Source organism: Castor canadensis, chromosome 1 (assembly GCF_047511655.1).
Source record: "Castor canadensis chromosome 1, mCasCan1.hap1v2, whole genome shotgun sequence".
NCBI classification, from domain to species: Eukaryota; Metazoa; Chordata; class Mammalia; order Rodentia; family Castoridae; genus Castor; species Castor canadensis.
Window position 1 is genome coordinate 147,545 of NC_133386.1, and position 18,796 is coordinate 166,340.

At 42.0% G+C, this 18,796-nt stretch overlaps 1 protein-coding gene across 8 annotated transcripts in view; it reads right to left on the reverse strand.

The window, feature by feature from the left end:
- Positions 1–18,796, reverse strand: part of Fam120b (family with sequence similarity 120 member B) — a 64,494-nt gene that overhangs the window by 19,383 nt on the left and 26,315 nt on the right. For all 8 annotated transcript variants that reach the window (XM_074069912.1, XM_074069878.1, XM_074069900.1 and 5 more), the window contains 2 exons: positions 12,018–12,190; positions 8,817–8,909 (listed from right to left, as the gene is read on the reverse strand). In XM_074069912.1, the coding sequence (XP_073926013.1) occupies positions 8,817–8,909; positions 12,018–12,190 (266 nt within the window). The remainder of the gene's footprint in view (positions 1–8,816; positions 8,910–12,017; positions 12,191–18,796) is intronic.

Here is an 18,796-nt window from a genome sequence, read left to right on the forward strand (position 1 = left end):
GTTAGAACTTGACAGCTCCTGAGGAATGAAATCTTATTAGAGCAAAGCAATGGCTGAGAGGGAGGCCAGAGGCCCCATCAGTTACCTGTTCTTCTTCCTAAACAATTTCCTTCAGACTCATCTAAGCTGAAAGTAACCTGAATTTACGGACTCCTTTATCCCCCCATCCTGAAGAATTAAGCACAGGATCAAATCCAAAATAGGTCAGCAAAGTGCAGGATGGGGGTACAGTTTAGTTACACTGCCTCAGAGGTGGTGACCTGGACTAGAGTAAACTTTTAACTCAAGAAGCTGCACAGACATTAATTCAGTTTCCTAAATAAGGCTTTGTTTCACCACTGTTCTATATAGGGTAAACAATCCCAATAAGATTGAGGGATGAACCAGCTGCTAGCAGCCTCTTTGTTCACTAATTACAGTTGAGTTTGTAGCAAGAAGCACTTCTAGGCTTCTTGTGGTCAGATCCTCTCCAGGTCTGGGAAGCACAGACTGTTCCAGGCATAAAATGTTTAAAAGTCCCAGAATGTGTTTACATGTGCTCCTTAGGCATATCTGCCCTGTGCTTTCAATTCCCTAAGTATAATTCACATTTCAGAAAACAGATTATACCTCTCCTTCTTGGCAAGTCTTTCTCTGTTTAGGAAGAGTAGTACACAATTGCCTGAAGACAGAAGTCTGGGAGAAAAAAAATGGGTGACCAAGTCCAATTTCCAAATTACTCATCAAACTATTAATGTAAGATAAATGACAGCAAAGAGAAAGTCTGAAGGACACAGGAAATGCAGGAAAATCCCTGGGTAGTGTGGTAAAACAGTGGTCAGATTAAAGGCAAGAAGCAACAGTCAGCACTGAGCAATCAATGTAGCTAAAAGGCATGACCTTTGGCTTGTCCAATTCAACAAATGAAATGAATAAATAAAAACACTCTGTATTTTGGAAATAGGATTTAAGATGTTTTGTAATGAAAGGTGAGGAAAAGCTGAGCTTTAATGGAGCCCAGTGTCCCCTGGTATAGTATGGGAACAGAGAAACAGGAAAAACCAGGTCTTAATGTCCCAAATGCTTCACAGTAAATATTTAACAGTAAACAGCTCAACTGTGGGATGTTTATATGCTAAGGAAGGCTCATTTACTAGGGTTTGTTAGCAATCATTATTTGCATGGAACAAAACTGCTATTCTAAGCTTCATCAGGGTCCAGCCCTATAAGTAGGTGCAACACTATAAACACAATACTATTTATGCACAAACAAAGCAGCAAAAGTAAACTGATTTTCTTTGGATCAAAAGTCCTGGGTTGATTTTAGAGGTGCTTCATTGAATTCTTTCTTAGAAGTCTCCTGATTGGAGCTGGGTATAATCTTACAAAATAAATCACAATGGAGCTGTCCTGATGGGTGGGGCAGTCTAGCAGAATGCAGGAGGAGCCCTCACTCACATGCAGCCACTGTGCAAGCTTCTTAAGTCAGGACAGAAGAAGAGAGTGCAAAGTCTTTTATGAAAGTCTGTTGGAAGGGTTCATGAGGGCAGAGACCGCCACTCAGCAGCACTGTACTTTACAACTGTACACATCTGAGAATTCCAGTGTCATATCAGATATTTTACTTGTCCTCTTCCCTGAGCATCTCTGCCTATGATTGGCATTTCTCATTCTGAAAGGACACTCTCATTTGCTTAAGAGCATTGGTAAGTGGATGACCACTTGTGATTTGTTGCCAGCCCTCAGGATCTTGCTGCCCTCAACAGGAGTTATGCACCACAGCCTAGAAATATTACTAGGCTTCAAATAAATACTAATCTTCCACATCCCAGCAGTATTCACCACTTTAACTTCTACAGTTCCCGTCTTAGCTAGTTTACACATCAAATAGTACACCCAGCATGTTATCTTGTAGTAAACTATGTCATCTGATGGTGACTCCTGGACAGAACACCACTCAAGAATAGAGGTGCTGTGCAGAGGAGGAAGAGCTGCTTGGGGTGGTGGCAGGTAAGGAAACATGGGTAGGTCAACCACAGACAAAACAGTACAGATTTGGTCCAAACACTGGGGTTGGGGACAGAAATGCATCCAGAGACGGTCAACATGCTCCTGTGCTGACAGCATGACTTCTGGCTTAGAAGGCGAGGCTGGGGGGAAAAGAAGGTGCTGGAAGAGCAGGATGGGGAGCTGTAGTTTACAGGGACTTGAGAGCACACCAGGGACACTGACTTTCTCTATTAGAGAGCCTTCTGTCTTCAGAGAAGTAACATGACCAAGGATGTCCAACACAAGTTGACCTCGAAGAATACTGTGTGTGGGGCTCAGTGTAAGACAAGTAACCAGACTTTCAGCTTTGAGAACGACTATCTTGTCGATGGTCAAGTGCAGGCCTAGTACAAAGTACATATTTTAAAGTTTGCTAAACTTATAACTAAATAAGACCACATCAGAAAAACAACCAGTTTTTGATCCTAACTTAACAGGAAAAAACTAAATATGGGGTATAAGTTAACAACAAGGAATCCAGATATTGCATTCTGAAACCCTTTATTCCTCATAATGCAAATGGGTCAGGGGTGGGATTCTGGCCAGAGGGCCTAAGATGCTGGGTTACTATGAAAGGCAGCAAGAACTGAACCACTGAACACCAAGGTCAGTGGTGTTGCCAACTATCGTGTCATTCTTGTCTGCAGCAAGTTAAGCCAAAACCTATTCCTCCTATACAACATTCTTATTCTGGGCCATTTTATTTTTATTTTACAACTTTAAATGAGGCACAAAGCTAATTGTGTTCCAGTGCATTCCTAGAATTTTAACTGACAGAAAGAACAAAAGCAATTAAGCAAGTGCTGCTTAGCGTACTCTAGGAACTCTGACCCTAACTCAGGCTGGGTGACAACCTCCAGCAGCATCACTTAAATGCCTTCCCTGACAAATGGAAACAGCAGTGAGCTTTCTATGCATGCTCCTGGGCAAAGCAGGGGTGTTGTCTCAGCTCCCTGGTGTTCCCAGGCCTGGCCAGCCTCTTCAGCACACCCTGCTCATGACATTTTCCGCAGGCCAGTGGGGCTTACAATAAGGAGGGAAGAACTGCTGGGCCAGAGAGGCAGCCTCTTCAGCCATATGTGATTTCTAATAGGACTCTTACCTATGTCTTAGGCTTAGATTTTATGATCAGACAATGAACAAGTTCTCTTCTACTTTTTTCAGATATGTTCTAGAAAGTGCTCAAGAACAAAGAAAAGAAAGTACACCTTAGTACAAAGGGCAAATATGGAAGAATTTACATGAGAAGAGGAAAAGCAGCACAGTGTTTCTGAGGACTCCGAAGTGCTCCCTCAGCTGCCAAAACCCTCGGAGCCAGCTGACATCTCACTGGATCCACAGCTCCAAAAATGAGCTCATAAAATTTACTCCTGTCCCTGCTTCTCAGTTATCTTACCTGATGGTGGTTTCTATCAGAAATAAGGGTTGTCTCCCTTCTGGTCTCACCTGCATGTTCTGAGTCTGGGTTCAGAGGCCAAGGCCCAGAGCTACTCCACAGATCTGGCTATGGGCATATGGTCTCAGAACCCAGGTTCCTGGGCAGAATCTCAATCTCACACATGTGTACACATGTGTGTATTTCTGTGGGTCCTCATGATCTCACATGCATGTACACATGCAATATGCACATCTTCTCAGCACTTCATCCTTAGCTATTCTAACTGTGGGCTGTACAACTCAACAAATGCATTAACAAAAAAAAAAAGAGCAGAGCAAATGAGCAAGAGAAAGGGAACAAAGTTACCAATAGCTCTTCTTAGACAACCCAAAGTGATTGTTGCTGACTGAGTATTTTCTCTATGGACTCCAGGAAGATGACTGTCATACACTCTCCCAGTATCCTCCATTTTTTCTCACAGTACTGCAAATGACACTTTCCCTACTGCCAAGTTTCCTTTCTCTGGGAAGTTTTTCAGCCCCTACTCCATGCAACCCTCCTTGACACACACTAGGGCTTATCCTCCCTCCATTCACCAGGGTGAACACGAGTCCATGGCTGATTTGAGAAGCCCACCCCCAATCAAACTAGCATTTGGTTCAGAAATAGATGTAGAAATAAGATTTACACCCCCCTTGGGAAGTTACCAGTTATCAAAGAGCATGCTCCCGGGATTTCTCTGGTGTGGTTGTGCACTTGCAGAGAGCCATTACAACAAAAAGCCTCAACAGATGGCAGGGTGGGAGGAAGGGGAATCAATGCCCATCTCCTCCTCACTCTCCTCCTGCTTGTCATGCCCACCCTCTCTGAGGCTCTGAATCTGTAGCTCTTTCTGCCCTGACCTCCTCTCCTCGGATGTCCCTGAAACTTCTGCTTCTTATCTAAAGTTCACCTTGTGGGCATGGCCTTGAAGATTTCTGACCTGACTTACCATGCAGCTCCTCTTGAGCATTGATGGGCTGGCTATTAAAAGTGAGACACTTGAAACAAGCCTGGACCTGCAGATGTGCCATAGCAAGCATGGTCATTCTGAAGGAGGGATACATTAAACATAGGAATACTACAAATAACAGCGGCAGAAACAATGAGAACAGTTACAGCTTACTGGATACAAAAGCAGGGGTCAATGATATCAGAGTTAGTATCATCTCAGACCCAGGCTCTTTCTGTCATTTGTTAAGAGTGTTAATATTTTCTCCTTGTGTAGAAAGAGGGTTACTGCAGTTCTAAACATTGTCTATACTCAAGCAGAAAAGGACAGCATGGTCCTGACCATTTAGGAACAGCTGAAAATCTAGATAAGCAAAATCTTTCTCTAATACCCTAACCTTCTCTCCTGCCTTATTGGCTAGATTGGGCCGCAGGGTCCCTCTGCCTCCATAAGGAAATGTGACACTGGCCCAAATAATCCATCTACATCTGTGTCTCTATCTACACATACACAGATGGGGGGAGGGAAGGAGAAATGGAGGGAGGAAGAGGAGAAGCAGGAGGAGGAGGGAGGGAGAGAGAGAGAAAGAAAGAGAGAAAGAGAAAAACAGGAATAGGGAAGGAAGGAGGGAGGGACAGAAAAAACAGTAAGGGAGGGAGGAGGAAAGAGGAATAGTTAGGAACAGCCTAAATCCACCTACATCTGTGTCTCTATCTAGATACACACACACACACATACACACACACACACACACACACACACACACACACACCAGCAGACTGGTACCCACTGGATGTGGCAGTTAGGTATTTTTTCACCTTAGCCTCAGCAATTCCTTGCAGTATGGGAGAGTTCTTCCTGGAAGGGGCTGAAGAGGAAATGAAGTACAGTCAATGTGCAATTATGACATGCAGCTTGCCCCTGAAGACTCGACAAGGGCAACAACAGATGGAGTGGAAACTCTGCTACAAGAGGGATTTTTCCTTAAGTGGAAGCACTGGAATATTCCAACCAGGGAGCAGAGCCATCAGAAACAATGGAGTTAAAGAGAGAGGATAAAGGTGAAGACAGACATAGAAGGGATAGTGGGACTGGGCCCAAGGCCTTCCCCAAAGCCCTGAGGACTAAGAGCAGCCCTATACATATGTAGTGAATAGTGAAGCTGACATATTTTAAGTAATCTTCCAAATCACCTCTCAAATCTTTATAACTTAAGTTATCAAAGTATGAATGTTCATAGTGTGTGCACTGTCCAGAAGTTCACAGAGATTTATAGGTCATTAGAGCATTGAAGTTAAGAGATAGCTGTTTTAATTGGCATAACTGAGACCCCAGTAAGAAAATAATTTCAAGAAGCCATGTTTAATGAATGCTTTGTTGGTAGGAGCTTACAGTGCAAGCACCATATTCAACTGGTTGCACACTATCTCCACAAAGCTGGCCCTAAGTAACTGGGCCCCCAAACAGGCAGCATCCTAGGGTACTCAAGCATCCTTGAATACAAGGACTCAAGGTCCTGTCTGAGGCCTCTGCAGAATGCTTAACAGCAGCAGTGCTGGCATGGACAACAGTCACCCAGCACTTTCACAGCTGCAACAACAGTGTGCACACAGTGTGCTCTCTCCCTCTCAAGACTCTTCAGTCTTTCAGGGTGCCACTGATGCTGATCCTCAAATGCACCAGCCAGCCCTGGTCCTGCCTGTGCTCCATGGCCACATCTGGGAACTTCTGAACCATTCTCACAGATAAGAACAGGTAACTTCTTAATGGGACACAACATGAATTTTATAACAGGATTCCTCCTTTCATCAACTCATGCTCTTTTCTTTTTAGTTCCTCAGCTAAAATACAACTAAGAACTTCCCTAATGAGTGGCTATGAGACCAGAACAGGTGGCTGGCATCTCCTCCATAAGGCCAAGTCACCACATTCTCCATGTGAAGAATCCAGAAGTTTCTGGTATGGAGAGCCTTTGATTTGAAAGGAGGCTGGAGACTAAGCTGGCAGGAAGGGGTGAGACCTAAAAGAGGGCAAAAAAAGGGCAAAGAAAGCTGAAGGAGTTTTGCTGCCTCTTGCCAAAAGAAGACAATGCTGAACTGAAGTCACCAGGCACATTAGTTCAGGAGCAGGTATAAAAGGCACTGCTGGGGGCAGACACCAGCTCTGGCCCCACCAAGGCATGTGGTATGAACTCATATGGCTCAGTGACAGATAACATAGCCACACTGTCTATGTTTCAAAGAGGAACTTACTCTGGGAAAACATCAGTCTAAAGCACTGAAGGCAGGCAAGGTAGTACTCTCCCCTTTCACAGTTCTAGACAGGAGATGGTATGCTACAGTCAGAAGATGCTTAGTGCAGATGGAATCCTGAACAAGCACTCCTGGTTCTAGGGGTGGGGCTCCTCCTCCCCATTACAGTGAATGGACTGGGGAAGTAAATGACACAGAGTGGGGGACGGGGAGAGGGGGGAGTCCACAGGGGCACAGACTTCACAGCATACCTCAGACACAGACTTATGAGGCCACCAGAGTTTGTGGTTACTCCTCTACCCTAGCAAACTCATCTTAAATTATTTGGGCATGATTCTACCCTCCACTCTTAAAACTTTCAAAGAGAGAGACTTCGTATTACTACTTCCATACAATCCAATCTATTCTTTCACTTACTTTACTTCCTTATTAGAAAGTGATTCTAACTCAAATCCCAAATCTATCTATGTGTGTTATCTTCACATGGGCTGCACCAATTATGTATTATGAAATGTGCCCTATTTGAACTACTTACTATAAGCAAACCTGTCCTTTAGAATACTAGCTGGAAGCTCATAATGACAGACATACCCATCAACAGAAAGACCAGGAAATACATGACTTGCATCCAGAGATGACAAAGCTACAAATAGGAAAAGGGACAGTCCCTTCCAGGATCAGGCTCCTATCTCTTGCATAACCTCAGCAAGGATGAGCAGCAGCCTCCTGCATGTGCAGGACTGCCCTTTGCACATTGTAAACAAAAGCTGTTTTGTTTTTTTTAGAATAAAACTGTAAGTAATTCTGTTTTCTTGCTTTATATAAATACTTCAAGTTAAGGGATTTTATATTCCGTGATTTCATAAATAGTGGATCTCTATGCACGTAAATTAATATATATATAGCTGTCTTTCAGTAACCTGTAAGGGATTAGTTCCAGGACACCTTTGGACAGCAAAATCCCATGGATGCTCAAGTCCCTCATACAAAATGACCCAGTGTTTGGATATATCCTATGCATATGCTCCTGTTAAATTTAAATCACATCTATACTACTTGTAACATGTTAGTGTTAATTAACATATATAATATGCAATGTTAATGTTACATAAGTAATTGTTATGCTGTATTCTTTAGGAAATAATGACAAGAAAAAATGTCTACACATGTTTAATATGGGTGCAGCTTTGTTTTTGATTTGGTGGGACTGGGGTTAGAACTTTGCACCTGCAAAGCAGGCACTCTACCACTTGAACCACATCTTCAGTCCATTTTTCTTTGATTATTTTTGGAGATGGCCTCAAATCACATTCTCTTGATCTCAGCCACTCAAGTAGCTAGGATTACAGGCATTAGCCACTGGCACTGGGCACAGGTGCACTTTTTTAAAAAATATTTTCAACCCCTGGTGAGTTGTGAAACGTATGGATATGGAAAACTGACTACATACACAAACATATAGTGTGTACCTTCACAAATTTCAATCCAATTACTTGATTTTCTTTTTTAACTTCTTTTTCTTTTTTTGGTGGAACAGAGGTTTGAACTCAGGGCCTCGCGCTTGCTAGGCAGGCACTCTAACATCTGAGCCATTCCACCAGCCCTCTAAATTTTTAATAATGATGTAAATGCATATATAGTTTTAAGGCCATTTTTAGCTGCTGTATGTTTAAGATCAGCAGCTCTACGTGACAGACCCAGAGCCACCCTGCTGTTCACAGGCCCTCAGGAGCTATGATTTCCTCATTTGTACATGGAGGACAAGACAGCAGAGACTCAAAGTGCATGTAAAATGACAGGTGCTGGGCAAGGACAGGGAAGGGCAGGGTAGCCGTGCCCTCCCACTCACACAGTAAGTGAGACAGGTCAAAAAAAAATGCTAACATCAGAGAAGGCACTGACACCTTCCCTAACACCAGAGAGGCTGACAAACATGACCATTAGAATGGTACTGAGAAACAGTTAAGTTCTTCACAATTGGCAGGTAGGCAGCAGTTGTCAGTATCTAACCCAGTGCTCATTCCAGAGTGCTTAAGAGCTGCTTCATGTAGATGTTCACAAAACTTGCCTTCCTTACCCTTTTTGTGAAGTACCAACCACAATGGGGAAAAGACTGGACAGTATTACTGTCTTAAGGGCTGTGACAACTGACTGGCCATGTATGTACCTGTAAGTTTACAAGCTGTGTAGTCGATTTTCCTTGGAGGCATAAGGCCTGAGCAATAAACGCATGCAAATCCTCCAGGCAAAGAGTGTCCACCTGAAAAGGACAAAGAAAGTCCAGCATTAGGCTACTGAAAATAAAATCCAACACTTCTTGTAAATTAATCAGTTAGCATAAATATATACACATAGGCGCACAAAGATACTCCGCAGTGCGATACAGGCAAACCTTTGTAGCACAAATTGCACAGGGCAGACAATTCAGAGATTTCCAGACCTAGCACCCACAGTTAGGTTGGGTTGGTGTAGCCAGGACTGTGGGAACATCCACCTTTGACTTCCCTGGATGGAAATTTTGTCCTCACATCCCAGACTGAAGAAAAGCAAGGTCAACAGCATGAACTCTTTCCATTCTTTGTGGAATCAAAAAGTTTTTCAAAACCATGAAAGAGAAACAAGGAAAGACAGAGAAACAATGAAAAAAAGAGTGGGACTAGCAGGGTCTCAAGTCATTATAAGCTGAGGAGACCCAAAGAGAACAGACAGGTTGTACCTCTGCCCTCTCTGCTTTGTACTTCTGAGGCTGCCACCATCCTCTCTCAGCCATCACACATCACATTTGCCACCAAGCTAGAAGCACTGTGGCATCTACTTACTGAGCAATTCCAAAATCACACAACAGCCCCTTCCAACAAAGGCTGGGAGGAAAGAAACAGGAGAAAAATGGTGGATCCAATTCCTCCTGGATGATAAATTCTAGTCTATCTACTCCTGATAAAATGACCCACCACAAACTACAAAGACCATTGGCTGGGGATCACTGCTGACCCTACCCTTGAAATGCTCCTGGAAAGATGCCTCTTTGAGGCACAAGCCACTTATCCAGGCAGAGGCATAACTGCCACTGACCTGTGCTACGCTGCTCCACATTTATTCCAAAGGCACATCACCTTTATACAATTCTAATTACTTCAGGGGGTGAGGGATGTGCAAATGTACAGGACTTATAAGCACTGGGTATATTTTTTTAAGTTCATAAAGCCCATTTCTGTTTAGGCTGAGGTTCACTGGTGTATAATTACTTCTTGCCATTAGAAACTCTTTAAGAGTAATCTTAAAACACCAGCCTAGAGAACAGTGTTACTCCTTCATATGTCAAATCTTCTTACAAGTAACCAATTTTACACTGTACCATCACTTTTGTAGCTAACAAATCTAAAATTTACCTAAATTTTCCAAAGATTCTTAGTAATATCCAATTGCTTAGGCTTTCAGTAGTGGCTATGATTAGGTAGCATGTTATAAAGCACTTGCTCTATTATAGATTATATAAAACATGTATCATTTCTGTAACACCTTGCAGAGGATTTCCTTAGATCAGTAATCTTAAATCTTCTTGTTGTTAACTTAGAGGTCGACCCAGATCAGAGTATTTACTTTTTTTGCAGTTTTCATATACTGACTGGCATGCAATTTTATAGCACACTGTATAAAGAAACAGCTCATTTCAGCTCAACAATACGAAACCATAATATTTTATAAACTTATCTCTCTAGCCTAATTCTGAGAGAATAATCATGCTTGTGGAAGAATACACAGCATCACCTTTCACTAACAGATACCAATGACATGTTGATTTGCTGAATTCTCATTGTAAAAAAGTCTGACTCAACAACCTCTTTAAGGTCAAACCACAACTCCTCGTGCCAACTTACACTGAGATTTGACTTTACAGGTCACTGTCAACAGGAGGAGGGAGGGAAAACTTTCCTTCAATGCTTACCTTGCTTCAGAGTTTATATAAAGAGGGATATGAAGCTGTGCCCTGGGATGCTGAACTTTTTTTTTGCCTGAATGGATTTTAGTAAATGACAATCATTTGCACAACTAATGAGAATAGAAGAACTAGGAAATGTTTTAACATTTAAATATCTCAAAATTCTAGCCATCCTAAATTAATATTGCTAAGCCTCACACAAAGTAGTATTCTACTCAACAGTAACACAAAAATTAGAGTTAATGCCAGTGCACATGAAACCAATATTGAAGAATTATTTAACCATACCACATTTTTACAAAATGTAAAATGTTTCATTAGCTACAGAATAAGAGGACACAAAGAAAGGAAGTGTCAGTGTGCAGACAGAATTCCACAATAAGGGTAAATTTCTCAAAGACAACCAAAAACTACACAACGTTCTACTCTAGGCAAGTGAAAACTGAATGGATATGCAGCAGCAGACCCACTCCGGAGGGAGAGGAGAGTGGACAGCATGGCCTGCAGGGCTGAGAGGGTCTGTGAGAAAGTCTCCACAGCAATAGAGCAGATATTCACCAGCCAAAGACAAATTCATCTTCAAACAAAAGCAGGAAAGGGGTTAGAAGTTGTTAATCAGGGCAGGGTTATGGATAAAAGGTATCTTCAGTCCTTCTTTTATTAAGGTGTCCAACATCATCACAAACGTACAAGACTATTAACAAGAACAAGCTTTTAACAGCCTTTTATGATTTCCTACACAAACTACATATAATGCTAAGGAAGAAGTAATAGAACAACCTATTGTGTGACACTAAGCGGAAGGACCTGGAACTGCACTTCCTCCTGTGCAGCCTGTGGCCAGCGTACCCAGGTCCAACAGGATGGGAAGAGGACATTAACAATGAGAAACGAGGTAATTAGTAGATGAGAAGACATTTTACTGGGTGTTTTCTAGACTGTGAACACCTAATAACCCTAGAAAGAAGCTATTGTTATTTAGTTTTCTGATTAGAAAGAAAATTGTTCAGCAGACAGTTTTGGAGGAAGGTGAACTGAAGTGATTTGTCCAGAGGCACAGTGCAACCAATGCAGAAGCTGGGGTACAGCAAGATCTCTATCATTTCAACATTCCCAGCAGCCACCCCCAACAAATGCACAAGGATAAAAGGACACACCAGGGCATGACAGCTGAGAAAGCTTAACCAAAACAAGGCAGTTCCTGACCCACAAGACTTCCAAAGCATCTACATTCTTGTGTGCATCACAACCCAGGGTTTAATAGAGCAGACAGGCTCTGTCACATTTCCGCTCAGATCTTTCTTAATATTTTAGCACATGGAAAAAGACAACTCAGGGAAATGACTGTGGAAACGCCCACCGTACCATAGGAAGATGGAACCCAAAGTACAGAAGTTATGGCAATGAGAGCAGAGAACTCAATGTTACCTGGACAAACAGGTAGATCAGGAGACAGCACAGAGCTCTTAAAGAACTTTCAACCTCTTGTAGCTCTTCTCTAGAGGAGGAAAGGTTGAAGCAGGCTAGCAGTGTGTCCAGGCGCTGGGCCTGTGTTTCTGGTTCTTGGTTCAACCACAAAACTTCCAAACTAGGTGTTCCCCCTAGTTGAAAACAAAACCAAAAAGGTCTATTTACCATTACATTAATATGCTTCTTCTGGAAACACAATGAACAGAAACTAATCTCTTCCTTACTCAATAGACTTGAGCGTCAAAGATTAAAAGAATCAGAATTGAAACATGAGCACAGCTTCCTGGTTTAAAAAAAATAAGAGGCAGGCATGCACACTTCCCTGAAGATCTCTTCTTTTTAACAGCTAAATTCGGTGCCCTACTGTTAGGAATGGTTCTCAGAACAACTAATGCCACACTCAAAGATGTAGCAAACACCTGCCGCACCGAGGCAGCACATAAGAGCATGCTGCATGACAGTCACAATATCTGCATGGAAATGCCACCCACCCACGTCCAACTGGTGGTTTCCAAACTTTCATATGCAAAAGAATCAGTTGTAGAGACTCTGAGATGCACTTTCTGGGATCTGTGTGCAGATCTGATGAGATGCATGCATGCTGAGAAGTCTGTATTTCAACAACCCACAGGCCTCGATGTGGCATCTCTGGACCCCATGCTTTGAAAAGCACATCCCTAAAACCATTAAATTCCTAAAATGCAAGCCCCCAGTGCAATGGCTCATGCCTGTCATCCTAGTTACTAGGAAGGTGAAAACAGGAGGACTGTTACTTAAGGCCAGCCCTGGCAGAAAAGTTAACAAAACTATCTCAAAGAATAAGTCAGGTGTGGTGGTACAGGCCTGTAATCCCAGTTAGGTGGGAAAAGTAGGTAGGAGCATTGCTGTCTGAGGCCAGCCCCAGCAAAAAAGGCATGAGACCCTATCTGAAAAATAACTAAAGCAAAAAGGCTGGGGACTTGGTTCAAGTGATAGAGTGGTTGCCTAGCAAAGTGCAAGGCCCTGAGTTCAAACAACAGTACTGACCACACCCCCCAGCCCAGGAAATTCCTAAAATGTAATTTTAAGTGTTTCATTTCTCTCTATATACATAAGCTAGTTAAAAAAGTCAAAAGAGAAACCCTTACTCATTTACTTAAATCAGGACAAGCCACAGTGAGTCTGGGTGAGACAGTGGATGTCAGAGCTCTGGACAAACAGGAAGGTGCCAGCATGAGACCTGTGGTGAATAACACATCTCTCTTGTTCCCAACAGCTGGTTCTCTGTTGGGGCCATGACTGTATACCAAACACCAAAAGCACAAAGCAGATGGGGTGAAATATCCCACACGCTCACCAAGGAGACAAACCCGATAACCAAATGGTACAAGAATCGAATGGTTCTAAAGTAAATTCTCTTCCTTCATTTCTCACCTGTCATTCACTGTTCTCAGTAGTGTGTTTCCCAGCACCATCAGCAAAACAACTAAGTCAGACTAAGTCAGCAGCATTTCTGAAAAGGCTGAAGCCTTTCCTCTGCCAAAAATGCTTTTTCATTATTTGAGAGAAAATCTATTTTTCTCTTGACAGAAAAAGGATAGTTGAGCCATCTATGGCACTGGAGTACTTAAGATAGAGCTAGCATCTAAGATAATCACAGGTGTCTGAGACTTTTAGAAACACATTCCAATGTTTAAGACAGGAGCTACTGTCTCTGAGTCAAATCCAACTTGCTGCCTGTTTTTATACAGCCCATGAACCAAGCATCATTTTTAATTTTAAATGAATAAAAAATAATCAAAGGAAAATTAGTATTTCCTAGTACAAGAAAACTGTATGAAATTCCAGTCTCAATGTTCATGAACTTTTAATGGAATGCCACCATGCTCTATCTGTGGCTCCTTTCACATTTTGGGCTCCTTTCACATTTTGATAACATAAGTCAATAACAGAGCCCATGGGGTCCTCAGAGCCTGACATATTTACTATCTTGCCCTTTAAAGAAAAAGCTTGCAAACCTCTAAGAGAGATAATGAGTTTCCACCACAGTTCAGATAAAGTACTCTACTTAGAAAACAATTTTTTTCTGACTACAAAACACCCAGACACTACTGTATTTTGGAACACAGCTTCCACTTTTTTTTCAATGTGCATAAAACACTATGAATACAGTCCAAGGTCCTGTCTGAGTGCCCAGATGGGCAGTGGGAGATTTTACCTTGTGTTCCATTTGCTTGCACATGAAAGTTCAACATAAATACATGAAGACTGGAGGAGTGCATGCAGAACCAATTACAGTGGAAGTGACAAATGAGAGACTTCCTGAATGAACAATTAACATAGCCCCTGTTAGTGATTCCTTCCAAGGCCAAAATCCAAGAGATACCTTAGATATTCAATGAACTAATAAAACATAGGAGAGAGGACTGGGTGTGGCACAGGTGACAGTGTTTGCCTAGCACCATTGAGGGTTCCATCCCCAGTGGGGAGAAAAAAAGGAAGAGAAAGAAACATAAAACCAGACAATTGTTAACAAGCTTCCTCCCCACCCCTACCTCGTATCTCTCTTTCACAAAGTTTCTGTGATAGCTAAGACTTGAGGAAGCTCCTCCTTCCACTCATACATGTTGATGCCTATAATTCCAGGTGCTCTATCAGGTTTCCCAGTGGCCTACATGAAAGATGACCAGTTGCTGCCTTGGAAGAGCTTACAGGAGAAGGTCATACAAACAAATTTTAACTCAAGAACAAAAAGTTTAAAATCAGAGGAACAATGATGGTCAGAGGGAGTAACAAACAAGGAAGGGGCCTGGGGAGATTTTCACAAATTAGCACATTAGACAGTCTCTGCTGCATGAAGGACACTCTAGGATTGCAAGGATGCAATGATGGACATGTGATGAGCTCTTACTGTTCTCCTACCTCTCTACCTACTCATCTGTCCAAACATCAAGTGGTTATACACTTTTTATACAACTACGAACACAGCTGAGGGTCCTGTCAGAGCACCCAGAAAAGCAATGGGAGATTTCACCTTGTGGTTCACTTGCCTGCATATTAAAGTTGAACATTAAAAAAAAAAAGGAGATCTAGGGACTATATCCACAACCAAGTATAGTGGAAGCAAATCATTCACAGCACATCTGCTTCTGAATAACTGCCCATGGATGTTGAAGATGCAACTGGGAACATGACAGACTCAGTGTTGACCCTTGGGAGTTCACAGCCTTGAAGAGATGATACAACCACGGCAAAGGGGTGTCATGAAGAAAAGAGCTGAGACTGAAGATGGAAGGCGGTATTAGGGGAAGGGAAGCTTGTCCACAAAGGACTTTATCCTATGAGCAATAGGAAGACAATGGAGGGTGATGCCAAAGGAATGACATAATAAGGTCTGTGCTATGAAAAAGGGCTCTGGCTGAAGTGGGAACTGACTGGAGGAACATTAAAAGGGAAATGAGATGAGGGCAGCAAGGTGTGGAGGAAAGCAGCAGATGGATTTTAGGTGGGTCTAAAGGAAGCTGAGAACTATGGCTGGATTTGTGGTATCTGGACTGGAAGGAAGGTAGTGACATCCACTACAGTGTGTGGCTGCTTATAGTAGAGAGCCCAGAACTATAGGCATTAGTGCATATGAATAGATAGGCTTGACTTCTTTGGCTCTTAGCCTTTGAAAACTATGACATGTTAGTGACGTATCAGTGAACAAAAGCTAGTCAACAATTTATAGAACTGATTGGTTCTACTCCTTACCCCATGTCTTTTATTTAACTAACAGCCACAGTATCATCTGGGAACTTAGAAGTACAAAACCTTGGGTCCATTTCACTGTCCATGAGTAGAGACTTGAGGAGCGGAGAAAAAATTGTGTTCTAACACATGGGCCAGGAGATTTTCATGCACAAACAGTCAGCAAAAGATCGCTTACAGACAAATCAGAGTTGCCTACCAATACAGAAACTGATCCTTGAGGAGGCCTAATGATCTAACATTTTAGAGAACCACCAGAGTGAAAAGCCACATTCTCATAAATCTCTTAATATCGGAGAAATTTTACCCCAAGATCAATCGATAATTTGTTTAGTCGAGAAGTACTGAATGCCTATGTACATGTGAATGTAAGAGGCAAGGCATCTTCAGGGTTTTCTCCAGAAACTGTGGGGTTTTTCCAACAAAATGTCCTTGCCTCCTGACATTATGTACGGAACACCCCAGAATATATGGAGCTGTCCATATATTCTGTCTACATTAGACCTTGGTTACAGGACTTTACTTTTCCTCATCAGAAGATGTTAGTTCCTTTTCCACACAGAGATGTACATCTCAGCCAGTAAGTCTCCAATTACCATCTTCACCAGGGCAGGGTGTGAACTGTTTTGATTAGTTCTCTTCTAGAGTAAGCTTGCTGTAGGAAAAATGGTTAACTCTGGAGAGATAACCTACAGAGGCTGAGACTACCCACTGATAGTAGTTTGTAAGGTATTTCAGTTCAGAAGAAGCATGCTCCAACCAGATCTGGAAGGCAGATCAACTCAGGAAAGTGGCTCGAACTAGCTGGTGTGGGAGGAGAACAAAAACAACACACTCACATATTCTCATAAATACATTTATTTACACATTCACTTTCACTCTTACAGACATTCTCATACTCTCATTCACATATTCTCTAAGTCATGGAACAAGACAGACTGCCAAGGAGGACCAGAGGGGCTCATCCATCTCCCCATAGCTCATGGGCAGCTGAGGCATTTTCAAGGAGATCCAGAGACCAGTAAAAACACTCAGGTCTCCAGGTCATACCTAAGGCATCCCAGTTTTGAAAACCTAATTACATATTTGGTAAAAGTCTCTGTGGGATTCTTCTAGAGGAACAGAGTCCCACAGGCCAAGCCGGGGAGATCACTTCTAAAGACTGCCTGAGGAAATGTCTTGGGGAAGGGTGTGGACATGCCTCATTAGTAACAATGCTCCATTTGTGTTTTTACAGCCATAAAAGTGAATGGACAAAGACATACAGTATAAATGGATAAAGATGCTAAGCCTCCACACCTCTATGTGTTCTTTATATAAAAATAAAACATTTTAACAGCTGGGGTTGTTAGTTACCTTAAAGTTATTTGCCTTGAATATTCCTAGGATATCCACAGAACTGCCTGGTTTGTGTACAGTCAGGATTGTGAAAAGAAACTCCCAGAGTTGATTTGTACTGGTATTAATACACAGGTTCAATTTAAATAAATATCCATTTAGCTATCTTTTTGAGTAGAGCATTTCTGGCCAAAAGAAAAAATAAATAAAAACCCTGACTATACACATGCAAAATGAACCTTTATTCTAGCTGGATAAACTTCAATAGGCTATTTGTAACAATAAAAAATTACAGATATAAATGAAGTAGACCAAGTTAGCATCTCAATATACAAAGCTCTATACATACATGGGTAAGTTTTTGCTTGCAAAAAGACATTTACACTAGTTCTATTTAATACATTCAAAACATAGTCATCGTGGCTATAAAAATGGAATGGAAAATGCAACTCTTATCTTACAATATGTATTTGTAACACATTTATTTTACAAAGCTTCACAGTATTTCTACAAATGGGAGAGAAGCCACTATTGTAACTTAGCCCATTTATCTTGGTCCACAACGATTTGAGAAGGGAGTACCAGAGACAGGTGGCCATATAGCAGTGTGTACACGCAGGAACCCCCAAGATGCAGCAATACTTTCCTGATCTGTACACATTAACTCTCAGGAGAGAGTTGTTAACAGGACACAAAAGAGAAGCTTAAACAAGAAAGCAAGGACAAAATGAGTCAAACAACACTGCTTTTTCTATGAAATGTATCACTTCACCTTACCTACTTTATAAATCTTTTAATATACTCTGCAAACCTCTGGTAAGTCAAATGCCCTTACACAGCCAAGAAATAGTAAGCTTACTTACTGAATGCTGAGTAAGACTTAACAGTCACTCAAGACAGACAAATTACCACTTAGACATGTACAATCAGCTTGTCTAGGCTTCTAAAATATAGTTATAATGACTCAAAAATAACCCTGAGAAGAAACCACCTGTACACTGTCTAAAGAAAATCCTCTAGATTTGGAGATAGACATGGCTATTCCAGACTTACCCTCAGAAGGAAGAATGTTAGTGAGCTAGGGAGGAAAGGAGAGCAGGGCAGCCTGTGAAGATTAAACAGGCACACAACTAGAACATGGAAGTAAGCTAAGTTCCAAGGCACCCCTTTTCATGCTATACAAAACATCATCTTTCACAATGCATTGCAAAGTGGAATGCAGTGTTATATCCAACACATGTGCACACATGTGCATGTTTATAAATATGGGAATACAGAATAAGAACACACACATAAAAATTAGCTCCCTGAATACAGCAGACTGGTGCCTTAGTCCACTTGAGCCACTGTAACAAAACACTGGGCAGCTTAAAACGGCCCTACTTCTCAGGTTCTGCAAGCCAGAAGCCCCAGATCAAGGTACTGACATGGCTGGTGTTTGGTGAGGGCCTGTTTCCCAACTCATAGGTGGCACCTTCTCTCTGTACCCTCACAATGGGAAGGGCAAAGCAGCTCTCTGTGGCTTCTTTTATAAGGGTACAAATCCCACCTACTTACCTCTCAAAGGCGCCACCTCCTACAATCATTGTATTAGTGATTGGGTTTCATGTATAAATCTGAAGAGCACAAATATTTCAGACCCTAGCAACCAGGAATGAGAATTCTTTTTC